Source organism: Clupea harengus, chromosome 7, assembly GCF_900700415.2.
Source record: "Clupea harengus chromosome 7, Ch_v2.0.2, whole genome shotgun sequence".
Taxonomy (NCBI): Eukaryota; Metazoa; Chordata; class Actinopteri; order Clupeiformes; family Clupeidae; genus Clupea; species Clupea harengus.
Genome location: NC_045158.1, coordinates 9515755 through 9533923, shown reverse-complemented (window position 1 = coordinate 9533923; position 18169 = coordinate 9515755). Strand labels below are relative to the sequence as shown.

Genomic DNA, 18169 nt, shown 5'->3' with positions numbered 1-18169 from the left:
AAGTAAAAGTGTAACTGGGTTAAATGTCACGCAGTGCTCAATATTGATACGAGGCTGAGTGAGCAAACAAAAAATAAAAAATTTAAAAGAAATAAGTAACTTTCAGTGTAAGTGTCTGTTTAGTACAATAGGAGCAGAGGCCTGCAGCCACTACTGCTTGTAAACATTCAGACATTGCTTGGGCTACTGGATCTAGCCGTGTTGAATAGTATGCCACTGGTATCAACTTTAAGTCCCCACTTATCCATTAACACAGATGTTATATAACTTTCTTTTTTTTTTTTACAGTCTACAGTTTGTACGAATGGCTTTGTCATGTCCTGGATGTGCTAAGACATACTTTATTTCTTTGTCTGTGGCTGTGGTGCTTTTTAAAGATAGCTTTATTTTAGTGGGCCATAGCTGCAAATTTTGTGGCCTTGTTTCTGCTAAAAATCTTAACAACACCAGGGTATGTTGTTTACAGGTCTTCTTATCTGGAGGAACAGCATATTCTTTTGAGCCAGCACTCAACCCCCACCCAGTCTGTGTTAGTCCAATGCATCAGTCTAGGTTAATGTAGTTAGTGTGACAGGCTTCAATTTCTCTTTAAATCTTTTTGGGGCTAAACAGTGTATATTCTATACATAGTAATATTTTGAGACACCATTGTTTAATTTATTCTAAAACCCATGTATTGTTGGAACAATTCTAATGCCCAACCCATATCACATCTCTTCCTAATAAGTTTGTAGGGCATGTTTTTGAAACATAATCTGTATTTTTTAAATATCTCTCTTTTTCAGACTCTTTTATATGTCTCTTTCTTCTTACAACCTTACTGTTCTGGGCATCTAATTAGAGTAATCAGAGTCACACAAAACAAAACAAAACAAAACAAAACAAAAAATCATTGGCTTTCTTGCCACCATTACCGTAAGCTTTGCTCTGTTTGGCGCAACCAATAATGTAAAAACATTTTCATATCAGTGTTACAATTTTCTTCTTGTTGTAGACATTTTAAATCACCTCTTATTGCCATTATCATGTGCGTCTTCTGATTTTGACGCACTTTTTCCCATTTGTAAGTTATTTTATGTATTTCTCTTATTACCTCTAATAATAACTGATCTTTTAAATTAACTTTATCTTATTCTTCACACTAGGGTTAGTTATGTTTCTATTTTCAGACTCTCATAGTTTGTTCTTGAGATCGCAATGCTGAGTCAACCCGAGCCCGACCAGAGGGCCCCCGTCTCTCTCGTTTTGTGAGGAGGTTGAGGCCAGGGAATTTCCCTGGGGTGATCAGTCCCCTACTGGTTCCGGGTCAAGGCATCTCAGTAATGCGAAATCTTTAATTACATAAATTATGACTACAATTATCTGTGTTTTACCCATGGTAAAAAGTTCGTCAGTATGTTTGCACAGTCAGCATTTGCTTGTATTTCCATATGTTTCATATCTCCTTCTAACTGGGATATGTCTTTTTCTTTTTTAGATTGCTTGTTTCCCATTTTGTAGTATTATTCTCACTCCGGATTATTTTATCAGGAGATCCCACAGGAAAACAGAAATTTGAGAAGTTAGTTCCCTTCAACCAAGGCGAACAGGCAAATATACAGAAAAATCCGGAGAAATAGGCCTAGAGAGTTTTCAACTTCAGATGTCACCTTCCATCTGGAGGTGGACAGCGCTTTGATATAACCTTTAGCGTTCCCTCAGCGAACGATACCCTTCCGTCTCTTTCCCTTATCAGGGGACAAGAAGGTGAACAGTACTTATAATCGATTTGCGCGCGCTAACCTTCCTTGGCAACAGGCTTCTATTTACTTATAACCTTTAGTCGTTTCCAAAATGAACGCTACCCTTCTGTCTCTTTTCCCTTATCAGGGGACAAGAAGGTGAGGAGGATTATAGCATTCAGCACTTTTAGCGCTCCAAGAACATGAAAACTACAAAACAGGAGTCTCTCTAACTTTAGCAATTTGTTTCAACACACGAGGCATGCAAGAAAAAGTCCTATCGAACCGTTGTTCCCCTTTACACCCCGCAGCAAACATGCAAAAAGTTAGTCTCAACCCCACTTGAAGACAAGTATATACAAACAAAAACAAACAAGAACCATATAGTGGCGTTCATTTTCAACAACTAAACAATATACTCACAAACAGCTCGGAGTCCACCCCCCATAGTTCAATTCAATTCCTTCACTCTCGGCTCTCCATGCTGGCAGGCCCTGGCCTCCTTCCAATTCAAGGTTGAGGTCTTAAGAAAAACGGAGTCTCGTAAGCCTCCGTACGGTTCAGGTCCTGATGATTAGCCCAGCGTGGAGAGTCGATGAGGTTGTTGGAATCCCGGACACGAGCCCCCAAATATGTTAGGTGAAAATTCACCCTATTTACCTCAGGACTCCGGAGCTGCATATAAGTACATTTATTAGACAAACAACAATTGCAATTGGGCTCACTCACAAAACAAGTATGAAAGTGAAGCCCTGATAAACACATCGCACAAGGTTTATATAGACAGAAGTTGAGCGTTCAGCGAGATAACCACGTGGTGGATTTCTGATATCCGAGGCAAGGATGGAAGTTTTGCAAGGTCGGAAGAAGCACAGTTCGAACCTTCTTATCACTTCTGGTCTAAACATGCTCTTGTACATGTACAGACTAAGTGGCACCTAATATTCTAAGTTACACACACGCAGAAACACAGAAAAGCCATGTTCCTGCTTACATAAGTACATGATTCATATAAGGTAATTAATAATACAAGGCACTTGATTATTATATTCTTAAGTCATTAACAGTGTTTGGAAATTATCTCCATCAGAGGTTAAGTTGTAGAAGATGGGAATTTAAATTTTTTCCCAATGATGGCCAATAAGGCAGAAATAATAATGAAAATACTAATTTAAAAAAATATATACTTTTCAATACAGAAAATGAATTGACATAATAGTCACAAACAATTAATCAAATAGGCAGTCAGCTGACTAATATAACCACAATCACTGGTCAACAGATACATTCTCAGAGCTCTAAGACTTGCGTCTCGACATCACCAGCTCTCCCGAAAGACTGAAGAACCATGTTTAAATAATGCCTAAACACGCCCCTACAATTGGCGCATGCCAATATACAGAAGCATCTAGGGGTGTCTCAGGCAGGCAAAACCATTAGGCTTAAACAGCCACAAAACATTGTTCCAAATTGCTGGAAAATTGCAGAAACATATTTCAAGCATACTTGCTAGCTGAAGGCATAGCCAACTAGTCATGTAACATCATATAAACTACTAACAACGGTTAATTTCCGGTTAACCCGGAAGTCATAACATCTTTAAACCAGCTGTTAGGCGCCGGACATTCTCTAAACAAACGAGACACTGAACAATGGTAAGACGAACTATGCAATATGAAAGTTTGATGTAACATTTTAAACTAAATAAACGGAACATTTATGAGACAAGACATTGTAACGTGGGTTATTTTAACAGAAAAAAGAAAGTATGGATGTTTTTAAACGGTAAAGAGGTGTAATGGTTGGAAATAGCGCTAGTATTATTCACGTTGTGTATGATGAATGACATGGATACCAAACATATAAAAACGTTATAAGGACACGAATAACAGACATGAAACACACATAGGCAAACATTTGCACTCGCACATATGTCCGTAAATGGAGGCAGTGCATCGCTGCCGTGACGTTCACCATGCGCTCCGTCACACAGACCCTGAACAAGAAGAGGCAAATACAGGATGAGCCACAATAGGGGGGTTAGTCAAAGCATGTTTTAGAGACTGGAAGGCATCGTCACACTTACAGGACCAATGAAACACAGCACCCTTTTGAGTCAGAGTATGAAGTAGGGCGGCTATGACTGAGAAATCTTTAACAAACGAGCACAACCCAATAAACGCTGTTTGTGGGGATGGCCAGTTACGTACTTCAACAAGATTTTGGCATCTGGTTGGAGGCCCTGACTGGAGGGTGAAGAACCATTGCTTTTGCAGTAAAGCGTTTTCATCAGTACTTATATGGGCGTGTTTTCAAGATCTACACCGACCATAAATCACTGATGAGCCTGTTCAGTGAAACGCGCTGCATTCCGCCGCTAGCGTCAGCCAGAATCCAACGGTGGGCACTCATCTTGTCAGCCTACCAGTACACCATAGAGTGCAGAGCAGGGAAGGACAACGCAAACGCTGATGCGTTGAGTCGCCTGCCATTGCCAGAGACACCTGTCTCAACATATGTGCCTCCAGAGACTGTTTTTTCATTGGAAAAGTTGTCACAGACACCTGTAAAGGCAGCCCAAGTCAAGCAGTGGACAGAGAGAGACCCAGTGCTGTCCAAAGTAAAGATTTACCTGATTTACTGGGCTGGCCCAGTTTGGTTGACAGTGAGGAATTGAAACCATATGCCAAACGCAAGACCGAACTCAGCCTACAGGATGGCTGCATTTTTCTGGGATGCGAGGGTAGTCGTCCCTCCCCCAGATCGCTCACAGATTGTGGAAGAGAAACATGAGACCCATCCGAGTGTGTCGCGAATGAACAGCCTGGCAAGGTCCTATGTCTGGTGGCCAAAGATAGATTTGGACCTGGAGAACAAGGTAAAATCATGCACACAATTTCAGTCTAATCAGCACATGTCGCCACCACCCCCTTTGCATCCTTGGGTGTGGCCAGACCACCCCTGGTCTAGACTACATCTGGACTTTGCTGGCCCGTTCATTGGGGGAAATGTTTGTCATAATGGTGGATGCCCACTCCAAGTGGATAGAAACGCACATCATGAGCAACATAACAGCACCCAAAACCAAACCCAAAAGCTCAGACAAATATTTGCAATTCATGGGTTGCCTGACACTGTTGTCATGGATAATGATCCGACGTTCACCAGTGAGCTGTTTAGTGAGTTCATGGAACAGAATGGAATTAGGCATGTTCATACAGCTCCTTTCCACCCAGCCTCGAATGGATTGGCGGAGCGAGTTGTCCAGACGGTCAAGGAGGGTCTGAAGCAAATGAAAGGTGACTCTCTAAGGCTTTCACGTTTCCTGTTTAAATACCACCTGACGCCACAGACCACTACTGCACGTACTCCTGCAGAGATGTTGACCGGGCGTAGGCCTAAGTCAAAGTTGGACCTACTGCGTCCAGACATAAAGGCCACGGTGATGAGAAAGCAGAAAAAAAGCAGAAGGAGGGGCATGATCAACATGCACAAGAGAGAAACCAGGTGACAATATCTATATGAGAAATTTCAGCAGCAACTCTAATCAGAAATGGCTACCTGGGGTTATTCTGACGCAGAGAGGTCCTCTCTCATATGTTGTCAGACTACTGTGGGAGTATCACCAGAGGAAAGGTCACTCTGGGAAGTGTCTGCGCCCCCTGGAGAGGAGGGACAGTTGACTATGGACCCACAGACACCTCCTGTGACCCCGGCACCTGAACCACCCAAAACCCCTACACTGGCAGTGCAAGCTACAGCACCGGAGATAGTGTGCAGGTCACAGCGTGCTCGAAAACCTCCAGACAGACAAACTTGAATTGAATGTGCATGTGCTAGTTGTAAGTGGGTATGCCAAATAGTTATGTTGTTAAAGTTAAGGTGTATAAAAGAAAATAACACTAAATTAGCTTTAATTTTCCAAGTTTATTTGTATTAGTGGAATGTTGGAATTTAGTGGGGGAGGAGTGTGGTACTGTTTACGATATACGATTTACAATGTCAGTCTTTTGTTATACCACTAGGCGGAGCTCTAGTATAAAGTAACACCAGCTTTGCACTTCCTCTGCTTCTGTGTGCACGAGAAAAGTACCTGTCATGCTACATCTGCTATTTCATATAAAGCTACAACTCGATACATCATTCTTGGTGGTCGTGTCTTTGGCCAAGTTACTACAGTTTGACGTGAAGTGTGGTAGTCTTACAGATTCTCAGTTTTCTGAACTTAAATCTCTGTTACTGTCATACACTGATGTGTTCAGCAAGACTCCAAATGACTTGAAGAACTAATGTATGCCCTCACACATACTGCCATTCTGGCATATCCAGATTTCTCTAAAGAATTCTTGCTTTTTACTGATGCCTCTAACACCTCTATTGGATGTGTGCTCTCACAGTTAAATGATAGCAGCAGGGAACATGTCATTGCCTATGGCAGCCATACCCTCACATCAACTGAGAGATGGTGGTCAATGTAGGCCATTGTGTGGTCCATACGGCATTTCCGCCAGTACCTCACGGGTCATCCATTCCGAATCATTGCAGACCACAAACCTCTCCTAGGATTGAGAAAGATGGCCTTGGATGGTGATCCGACTGGGCGCAGGGCGAGATGGGCACTCAAAATAGACCCATATAACTGGACAATTGAACACAAACAAGGTCTTAAACACTGCAATGCTGACTCCCTATCACGGCGTCCATGTATGAACGAAGACAGTATGCCTATAAGGTAGACCGTATCTGTGAACTCCGTGTCGGAACAAACAAAGAGTGTCAGTCCTACGACTGCGTCACCAGAACGTACTGGATTGACTTTGTCAGTACAGCCTGTCGCGGCTGACCCTGTACCCAATGACATAGACAGAAACACCCTTCGGGATGCCCAAAAGGAAGATCCTATCCTGAAAACCATCAGTGAATTGGTCTTGAATGACACTAGACCACCCTTTTCACATCTGAAGGGCGAGAGGTCTGAGCTGTGCCACTACTGGAGAGAGTTTCCCAGACTTGTCATTGTGGATTCCATCTTGTGTCGTAGGGGCCGGCCCCCTCCAGGTGACCCTGTATGTCAAGCGGTGGTCCCAAATAGGTTGCAGAATGAAGTTTTTAAGATGTTACATGGACATTCACTATCTGGACATTTTGGAAGCAAAAGAACACTACAGAATGCAGTAACTCTGTATTATTGGCCCCATATGAGCACAGACATCACCCAGTGGTGTCTCCAGTGTACTGCTTGTGAGGCACGCAGGCCACCGATTCCACACCAGCAGGCCCCAATGCAAAACATAGTGACAAGTAGGCCTTTTGAGAAAATTGCTGCTGACTTCACTGAACTGCCACTCATTCATAAGGGTAACCATTCATACTAGTTGTGATGGATTACTTTACAAAATATATGGATTTATATGCACTGCCTGACCAACCAGCAACAACAGTCGCAAAATGTTTGTTTGAGTACTACATCAGTAGACACATGCAGTCTGTACACAGATTAAGGCCACCAGTTTGACTCGGATTTGGTCAAAGAGTTATGCAGACACCTTGGAATTCACAAGACACGGACAACCGCCTATCATCCTATGTCAGATGGTATGGTAGAACCAGCCGACCGCTCTATTAAAGACTAGTTAGCCAAGTTCCTCTACAGCAAAGGGGGTGAATGGGATGATTATCTACGCCATGTTGGGTTTGCATATAATACAAGTGTGCATTTATCAACTAGTCACACTCCTTTCTTTCTGACATGGTAGAGAAGCTCGTTTGCCGGCAGACATCATCCTTCGGGACTTGCCAATGGCTACAAATGCTACACCTGGAACCCCTGGTGAATATGCCACGGTTGTGAGACACAGACTTTATTCTGCATTTAACATGGTAGCAGACAACATAGCTATGGCAGGTGCTAAACAGAAGTATTATTATGACCGTCACATGAGGCACAATGCTTATGAAGCAGGTAACCTTGTGTGTGTAGCTCCCCCCTAGTGTACAGCTGACTACACCACCCCTTGAAATACATCTGTCTGTGCTATTGCCAGAGCAAGGGGAACTCTGTCCCAATAATCTGTACAGACACAGGTTCTTAGAAAAGTATAAAAATACAATCTTTTATTAATGCATGGTCTAGGTGTTGGTTTGGTTGGTCAACAGGTAAGTATAAAATACATAAACAGTACATACAGGGGGGGGGGGGGGGGGGGATCGCCAAGCTGACCGCACAGGAGCCAGAGAGGACAATGAGAACCACCAATAGAAGGGTTAGGGTCCCAATATCACACGTGATCTGTCTATAGACACACTGCAACTTAATGTCACTCTGATAAACTTGATTTAAGGACTTTAGACTTTACACTTCACAGCAACTTCCCGTCACACGTCTAAGATACCCATTGAGTGCAAGAGGGGGGAACTAGGGAGATTACCTTCTCAAAAGGGCCCTGTATGTTACCCTGGCTCCACCACCACCGAGGCTGGCTACACGAGAGGGAGGGGGGACAAAACAAATGAATAAAAAAAGAAACCACTCTAGCCTGTGATGTACAATACCTGCACTCTCACTTACAATACTAGTTACAATCACAGGCTAGAGGAAAAACAAACCACAAGCTCGTCAAGCTATAAATCACCACACTCGTACATGTAGAGAACAGCAACTAACAATTCCCATTGCCGTTAAACACGTCTGCCGCTCACGTTAGTCAGTGAGGAACACTGCGTTTGTAGCAGGTACCCCACGGCAGCCACAATACCCAGCGGTTGCTTGTATAGGGAGATGGTCACGCAAACACTGGTAAAACACGGTTCGGTCAGCGTCTGCTCCCACACACACACGAGCAAGACCGCACCCACAGCATGGCTTCCTCACACTGGTGCCGGCAGCAGAGTGACAACATCCCGGTGTAAGGACCCCTAGGTGTCTATATATACGCCTGCCTCGAAAGCATTTAGATGGCCTACCAGATGCCCACTCCACCCCCCAATTAGTGACGTGATTGGCACTAGGAAGAGAGCGCTCAGGGCAGAGAGAGACTAAGGGACCTAGTCCTAGCCTGGTGCACAGGCTACATGTGTCAATCTTCCTGCACTTGCCAGACACAAGTTATCTCCCAGATGGACTGGACCTTTCAAAGTACTGCAACGCCTTGACTCATCCTCAGGGGAAATTGGAGTTGATTACAACCTACAAGACCAACTGGACCCGAGGGCAAAGCCTAAAGTGGTTCACTATAATCGCCTGAAGCCCTACCGTTCACCATGGACTTGTAACTTGGCCACCACTACTCCTGAGGCCATCCAGGCTGGGCCCAATCAGAGTGTTGGCTCCCAGCTCACGGCACTCTCAGCTTCACTGCCTTATGTCTATCGGAGATGTGAGCCTGGGGCAAATGAGCCTGCATCTCCAAACAATGGACAATGCACCAGATCCTGTGGCAAACACACCTGCCAGTGAAGCACACGCACCTCAGGAACGGAGAACCAGATTAGGTAGCATTTTGTGCCCTCCCCAACGTTTTAGAGATGACACTTAAGGAATTTCACAACTGTGTTGTATGTTCATATAGTATAGGCCTACAACATGTATTTTGTTCAGTTATACAGTTGAGTTTGCCTAATTACCTGATAAGTTTTCTTTCAGAGCTTTATACCATATCTGTCTTAAAGTGAGACTACTAACTGTCTGGATAAAGTAGAAATACCGGTAGATTTGGATGGTCATAGGTGCACTGCCGTAGGGCCCAGCATGATTAGCCTAGATATATAGCAGCACAAAAGTTTCTTTTAACAGCACAAACCAGCACAAACGTAGCACAAACGATTGAGACTATTTTGATGAGATTTGGTCGTGGACGGGGAGGCTGAGTGATGTCACTGGCCAGAAAATTTAATTTTCAATTACTCAAAACCCCAAACAATTGGGCTGTTTTCACTTTCTACTCACCTGTAATTATAAGACTACCAAATTGCCCATAAAATTATCCAAATGTATTCAACAGGCCCTCCTAGGGTGGAAATTATGTTACACACACAACTTTTCCCCACACAAAACAATCATATGAAATAATGTTAACATAACTGTTGGTAAAAAGTCAATTTTCAGGCAGAAGTGGTTTGATGGAGGTATATTATATGTAAATGATCTATTTGACACCAATGGTTTATTGCTTAGCTATGATCGATTCCTTCTCATTAAGTCCTTTCCTGTAACTGGTAAAGAATTTAACTCTGTGATCAAAGCCATTCCTAATGGCCTATCCACCTGTTGAAGAGTCACCTCCAATTTCAAGAAGTACTAAGGATAGAACCCCTCTTGTTTGTAAATGGTATAGCCATTATGGATATTAAATGCACATTATTTGAAAAAAGGAAGATTAGTCCCAGAGGGAAAGCTTTCTGGAATAACATCTTTAATGACATTGACTGGCAAAGAGCTTGGCTTTTGCCATACAAATTTTGTATGGCTAATAAAATTAAACAAGTGCACATTAAAATTTTACACAATATATATGTAACACATTTGTATTTATCAAAATTTTTAGATATTGAAAATAAATGCTCCTTATGTAATAGGGATTCTGAATCTTTAACTCATCTGTTCTACCACTGCTCATGTTCACTTACTTACCTTTTGGACTCAGATTGAAAGATATGTATTGTGTAAAACTAAAATTAATGTTAAAATTGACTGTAAAAGGGTAATCTCTTATTTTGTTCATAAGAATAACAATTTTGAATTCATAACTAATTTGATTATATTATTTGGCAAATTCCATATACACAAAAGCAGATATAATAATACAAATAATTAAGACCTTTGTCAGGTTTTTAATGGCATACACGACACCCTGGAACACACACGTGCATATATGGAGGCGACACAGGACCCACACACACGCAGGCAGGCATGAGGTCGCAGTGAATTTATTTTCTGCTTTTTCCCATCCTGGACCGTCCTTCTTCAAGGACCCCCCAGGAGCAGTGGGCAGCTTGTAGCGCCCGGGGACCAGGTGAAGTGAACTGTACATCTTTGGACATTTTTAACATGTGTTCTATTATTTTGCATGTTTTTTCTGTTGGGGTTCTTAGTGGAGGAAACCCCTTGTGAACATGGGGAGAACATGCAAACTCCACACAGAAAGGCCCGGGAGATAGCCCACCTGAGCACTGAAGGTCTGGGGAGGACCTGTTTTACAATAAAACATTTAAAAAATAATAATAATAAATAAAATAAAAAAATAATATATATATTTTTTTAATTACTCAAAACCCTTAATAGCACAAACGATAATTTCTACGGCACAAACCAGCACAAACGAACAGCAGTGCTATTTTGATATTTTGGATGACAGGGGGGCCAGCTTCACTTCACTTGCACTACAAAGTTTGCATTTTCATAGTATGTCCCCTATAAAATGTTCCATGTACAAGGGCAACATCATGTTTTCTTGACGATCAAGACTAAATACTTGAGATATTCTTGTTGTGACCTGACCTGAAAGTCATTTCAGTTACTATGAAAATAGCTAAAGCAAGGTGATTACATAATACAAGATCAAAGGGGGATTTCCTGTAACATTTGACTTGGAAAGTCAGGTTCTTCCTTGCATACTAATTATCAGAATAAACCATAACACGTACCATTTTCAAAAGAATGTTTTTTTTTGGGTAGTGTCACTTCGTTCTTCTGTCCTTTCGTTAAGGGATGGGCTACTGGCCCCGATAATAACCCATTGTCATACCATCTTGAAACAGTCTAAGCGTGTTTTTTGGGGAGATCGTCTCCCCCTTTCCCCTTCAATTTCGGTTTCTTTTTTCCGTCAGTTACTTTGCCGATGACTTAAATGTGGAAGGCGTGATTCGTGAAAACGCAAGGGTCGATTTGAGATTGAGCTGTATTCAGTTTACATTCTAAAACAGAATGATGAATGATACATGCTTGTTAGCTGACAGATATTCAGAACCGTTGCTTCAGTCGCTTTGGGACCACTTACGCAAGAGACAAGTATTATTCCAGTCACCTCTGTTGGCCACATGTGTCGCGTTTTGTGTCCACTTTCTTTTCTGCGTCCCGTATTTGGTGCTTGATTTACTCGGAAGCCGTTTCCAATGGATTTATAACTATAGGATCGGTGGTAGGGCTTACGAATCATGTCACATACGAAGATGGCTTGACTGCCTTGGGAGAATATTCTTCAAGTACCTGACGGGTATACTGCCGTCTATTGCACTTTTTCAAAGCCTCCGAGAACCCAGTTTACCTGAAAAGGCGCCGTCTTGCTTCATCGCTCTCACAGACATAATCCTGTGTCTGCTCCTCTTCGACACATTTTTCTACATGTGGCATGTTTTAATGCACTGGTAAGACACTTTGAAGCAATTCATTTTTCATTGACTGTAATGATGATAACGTCTTTCATGTCACTGTATTCAAATTATTTAAGAATTATTGAGGTTTGTTAGTTACATTTTCAGGCGATGACCTTATAGCATACACAAACTGAATGTGGATGAGTGGTGTCATTTGCCACATTTGCCACTGAAAAGACACTTAATGACTTAACGCCTAATGTTCTTTATGATTACTTAATAACGATCATGTCAGTAGGCTGAAAGGTGAAAGAGCTGTTGCATAAAGCTGTTGCAACAGCTCTTTGACTAGACAGTATATTGATATTAGTTGTGCATGTCTATGCATGTTGATATAGTTAACAAAGCTAACAGGTTATTATCAGGGTTTCACTCCATTCTCCATCCTTTGTATATCACAGGGTTCCATGGCTGTTCCAGCAGGTTCACTGCACACATCACCAGAACTATGAGACGTTCGCCCTGGCTGCTCAGGATGCCAGCATAGCCGAGTTAGTCTCACTCCAGATTCTGGCTCTTGGCAGTGCCGCACTGGTGCAATGCCATCCTTTGAGCGAGGCTCTCTTTCACCTGCTCAACACCTATCTCGCCGTTGAAGACCATTGTGGTTATGACCTGCCATGGGGGCCCATTCACCTGCTCCCATGTTTTAGTGGGGCGCAATACCACCAGGCCCATCACCAAAGGTACAAAGGTAACTATGCACCATACTTCAGACACTGGGACTGGATATTTGGGACAGAACTGACACAGACAGCGACATGAAGCTCATGTTCTGAAACATTTTGGAAAGTTGCATCCCGGTATCCATTTCTACTTTCTTGTACATAAGGACCCATGAGGTGTGACTGGTTGAACCTGAGCTTCTATGGAGGGCACTGTGTGATACTTGTATCCTGTGTGGTACTTGTATCCGTTTTCTGAACGTGGGTGCTGTCTTCATCAAGGTCATGCAAACGACAAGAACAACCATGGATACAACTTGATGAAAACAAATAGAATGGCACATTCAAGGACATGCCTTCATTAACTTACACTACTGGACCACATTATAAGGAGTTGGAAAAATGTCATGAGTTCACAGTCATGTTGAGTGGTTAGAGATGCTGGAGGAGGAGGAAGGAGGAGGAATTAGGAAATTGAGGACTTTCTCCTATAATGTGATTTTAGTGTGTGATGTTTGAAACAGGAGCTTATGAGAAGAACTGGCCTTGGCTAACGCAAAGCACTTACAGGAATATTTTTTAAGGATCAGTGTTGAACTGTCTGCCAAATACTAGTGTTTTATTGATGTCCAATAAATAATTGGAAGGTTTTAGTATGTAGTGAAAGACAGAGTGCACATTCATTTGATTTTAGTAGCTGATCTTTATTATATTGGTTTTATTGCATCTATTTGTTTTATATGTGTATATATTGGATTTTATGGGGTTTATGGGATAAAAGAGAGGATTATTTTTTTTACAAATAAATGTACCATAAAAGTTATAGTCCTTGCTTACAGTATCGCAGTAAATTGCAATATATTGAATCATAACCCCTGTATCAGGCCAGATTCTTACCCAGCCCAACTCACAGATTCTTACAAAGCCCTAATGAATGTATCTGATGTGTACACAGGGTTGGGTCAGATAACTTTGAAAAGTAGTCACTGACTGATTACAAATTATATGTCAATTTTGTATTAGTTACGTAATCAATTGGACTCCCAACTCCAACTCAAGCTCCGGGCCACTCACTCCCTACTCACTTGTTCCTGCTCCATTGCCTTCTAAGGTTACGTATTTGCTCCATAGTATTTCCCAGGTTTAAGATATTTCTGAGTTTCTAGTTTTGTAGTTCCTATGTTTGAATTCTTCCCCGGACTGTTTTTGGTAATTACGAAAATCTTCTGAGCGTTGTGTCTTTGTTCCTAGTACATTTAAGTTGTATCATCAGTCGTCTTCAGTTTACCTTTTGACTCTGTTTGCCTGTTATCTGTTTCTGGCTGCCTCTGAATAAACTCCGCTACCGAAAAGTCTGTCTCGCCTGAAGTCCCTGACACATGCGATCTGCAGAACTTGATTTAGTGTTTCCCTCAGTGGTGCTTCACACTGTAGAGCTGAGAATGACAAGAAACATCAGTGAACCACATAATACCAGGCTATACATATGCACAGTGAAGGGCATTTCAGACTAAAATAAGGGAGTCTTTAGTCACGCCGCTTGTAAGAAGGTGAAATGCGCCGTGTGTGCTTCCTACCTGCAACCCCATTCCAGCAGCCTACATACCACATCGTGGGGTGGCCAACTCGGGCCATTCTCACACCGCTATATTCTTTTAATAACTTACGTATTGCATGGAGCTCTGCGGGACCTTTGTCTTTAGTTTGTGCTATGTGAACTAGACAGGGAAGAATATGGAAGGCTATCCTAAAGCACATTATACGGCTGTGTGAAAGTGTCTCTTGTGAATGTGATGGATATTAGGTTGGTTATTAGGTTACGCTTCAACACTTTATTTTACACTTTTTAAGGTAGTTGCTGTGGAAGGACTGGTGACGGCTGTATGCGGAGTTCATTTCCTTTACAAACTCCTAACACAAAGGTTGAGTCAGCCTCTGAATCACTGTTCAATTTTTGTGCCAAGTTGTTGTGTCCTGTGTGAAAGGACGCTTCTAAAACAGGGTTCTCATACAGTGCCTTCATAGAAAACACACAGGATGGTATGAAGCAGAATGAGTAAGGGGGGCAAAGTAAAACCCCATTTTGTGCACAGTGTTTTGATTGGTCATGCGGTCATTAGTCCCAAGCCATGTCAGACTCTTCCTTTGTGCCACAGAGGGACACTGCATGATTTTGTAAGACTTGGGCTTAGTACACTTCCGGTACTGTATCTGCACAAAGTGAAACCAGATGTGCATTTTGTGCTGAAATGTTCCATCTTGTCGTAAAACAATAGTAATGCACGTAATTAGTAACACATGACGGCAGTCTTATTTTCCCGTTACAAGCCATGCCTTTCTGTCATCCAGTTGCTGTTGTGGTTTAGGAGCACAATTATATACAGAACAACTTTTAACAGGTGGGCTTGTCAACTCACTCTCAACACTTTCCTGTATTTTTCTTCCACTGTGTAATTCCAAACATGTGTTCTTGATGTAAAATAAGGTGTCAGTGGCCGTAGTCATACAGTTACTTACAAAGGATAGCATTAAAACAGACAGATACTGGGTGCATACCCAGTGCCCTACTTGGCTATTCCCTCATGCTGGCTGAAGTTTTTCAGGAAATTGAATTGGTCTTTAGCTTTATTTTTGTATCATTAGAAACTCTGGTCTCTGACTTTAAGCACTTGGCAGCTAACACATAGCCTCCAGCTGTATATAATCATTGCAGGCAATTTTCAGCCCTTTTATTTCACTACAGATTTGTTCCCTCCCCAAGCTGCCTCTCATAACTGAGCTTAGACTGTAGACAGTCAGATTTATTTGAACTAAAGCCACACACTCTGTTGGATGGGATGCGGTCTGTCCAAAGGAGCTCTACCACATTCAGACCACAGGATGGCCCTGCTGAGCCATGCACAAAGGCCAGTGACACCACAACCCTTTATCCACAACAAACATCATCATCTATGTTTAATATTATACACATGGCCACAATAAAAATAATTTGCCACAATGAGAGGTTAGTGTTTGGCTGCAACAGGGATGTACTAGGAAAGAAATTCGACCCTACACTTGTCTGCTAGCACTGGCTAGAGGGCTAGTAAAAACTCAATATACATGTTGTTTTGATGGGCCCCACCGGCCCTCATATGCAGCAAGCCACTGGGATTTGCCCGGCAGTGACCAGTACACCACTGGTCTGTAATCTATTTCACGAATTGAACTCATGAGACTTGATCTTGTTAATGACAGTGATTACTTCACAAAGAGGCATGATAGGTGAACCTTGTTTTACTCGTACCTCCAGAATGTACAGATATTGGCATGTTATCATGTGTTATGTTGAAATGATTCATTGTTGTGTTCCCCTGTGTAAAAACATTTATTCACTTTATTTATATCATTACCTTTGTTTGTTTGCTCTCTCAGTAGAAAGCAGCCTGAGAATCACTCAACTGTGTGAATGTGGCGCCCAGATAAGACGTTGTAACCGGACTGCAAATGTGCCCGCAGTCTCGTGAAGCTAGGGGTTGGAACAGACAGGTCTCGGGAGTATTCGCGTCTGTCCTGGCAGAGGTGTGGCCATATAAGATGGATTATGGCAAGGAAGAGCAGATGGAGGAGGTGGAGGGGGGCGACTTACACGGGTGCAGAGCCACACGTAGCCCCAGCCTGGGTCCTGTGAGCCCCCAGCGGGACGACTTGCAGGTCCGGATCCTCAGGCCCCTCTGCGCTGAGGCCCATTATCAGCCTGATCAGAGAGCAGGGAGCTGCCTGAATGGGGGGACGCATCCTCAGCCCTCTGCCAGACCATCCCTGTCTCTATTACAGGCAATTAGGCCACTTCCTCTCATGTAAATAACCACGTTCGACTCTCTCTTTCTCTCACTCTCTCTCACTCCCTTTCTCTCTGTCTCTGGTGCCCCCTCCCTACATGCTCTCTGTCTGTCCCTCTTTCTATCCTTCTTTCTCTCACACTCTCCTTGGTTTCTGCTTTGCCTTCACAACATTGCCTCTGTCATGGCACATGTATTAGATGATCATCACCAGAATAAGAACATGTGGGCAATTTGTTGTTGTTTTAAAATCTGCCTTGGTACTCTGTTATGTATATTGCTCTTGAGTTGTCATGCTGACCAGATTTAATAGTCTGCTTGTTGTTGATGTTGGATTCATTACATGTAACTAAATGTTACATTCACTAAATGGCCATCATTAGAATTGTAACGACTTTGGGCTTGGCAGGGGATGACGTTTTTTTAGTGAAAGCCTCAATAGCCTTGTTATCTAGTTACAGTTTTTACTGAACATTGCTTTGCACTCCACTTAACGTTGCACTTAACAACTCAACAATACCAATTATTCTGGTTATTAACGTTGTAACGACTGTGAAGTCACGTTTATGGCCTTGGCCTTAAGTTTGGGAGACAACTTTGTGTGGTCTCCCCTCGGGCAGGGCAGGCCAGGCCAGACTGGGCACGGCATGACAGGGGTGGGGGAGAGGGGAAGATGAGAGCGCTGGGCTGGGTGGAGGTGTTGTGGAGAGATGGTCAGATATGGTGGGGTGTGATGCCCAGGGACAGACGACAGGCTTAATTAGACTCGCGTCACACTGCGCTGCATTACGACAGCAGTCCTGACTCACCCGCGATAAAGATTTGCACTGATGTTACTGAAATGAATGACTTCGCCTTCAAAGCACTTTGCAGCTAAAGTAATTTGTACTATGACGGGTTAAACATCTTCTCAGAATACAATTCACTGTTTAGTTTGGCCTAATTTTGATTACTGCACTGCCAAGGTCCATGGAAAGAAAGCAGTTTCCTCGCCAGTAACGCAATATGGAGCCGGTAAATGACAACAGTGTACTTCGAAAGAAAATGCCGTCAGTTTGCGTGCATGTTATCGCCGTCACATAATAATAACTTCCCCTTTAAACATCTACCATGGGAGACAAAGCATGAGGAGACAGAGGCCAGGCCGAGACATTTTAGAAGTTCTTGTAAATACTTCATTAACGAGCAGCGGCTTAGGGCTGGTGAGCCCATTCACTGCTTCGCGATAATTGGACCAAGTGACTAACCTCTGACATGCAGCTCTATTTGCGTGGACTGATTAGCAGCCAATGGAGAAGAAATGGGAAAATTCCCACCACTGTTTCTGTCCCGCATTGCGAAACACCAGTCCTGCCTGACTGAGTAACAGACCAAGAGTTTCTCGAGTTGAGCTGGAAGATGTGTAGGTGGATGGCTAAGCAGGGCCTTCTGTTACTGGGTCAACATAAAAGGGCCACCGCTGACTGTCTTTTGTCCTTTTTGATTAAATGAAAGGATCTGGTGTGGAGTGTCTCCAAATCGTTATGTAACGTGTAAATGTAAGGTCTGCACGTGTTTTATTGGGAGTCAGACCTCAGTGACAGTAAACAGA

General features: G+C 42.8%; 1 protein-coding gene across 1 annotated transcript; it reads left to right on the top strand.

The window, feature by feature from the left end:
• Nucleotides 1-11284: 11284 nt before the first annotated feature.
• On the top strand, nt 11285-14109 carry ch25hl3 (cholesterol 25-hydroxylase like 3). The gene is made up of 2 exons (XM_031569956.2): nt 11285-12083; nt 12494-14109. The coding sequence occupies exons 1-2, from the start codon at nt 11644-11646 to the stop codon at nt 12855-12857; spliced, it is 804 nt and encodes a 267-aa protein (XP_031425816.1). The 5' UTR covers nt 11285-11643; the 3' UTR covers nt 12858-14109.
• Nucleotides 14110-18169: the final 4060 nt, after the last annotated feature.

What these genes read in the sequence shown, in the direction of transcription:
- ch25hl3 (XM_031569956.2), top strand. Translation starts at nt 11,644, where the DNA reads ATGATGAATGATACATGCTTGTTAGCTGACAGATATTCAGAACCGTTG. An exon ending in TGGCATGTTTTAATGCACTG is followed by an intron (nt 12,084 to 12,493) that starts GTAAGACACTTT and finishes TGTATATCACAG; the next exon opens with GGTTCCATGGCTGTTCCAGC.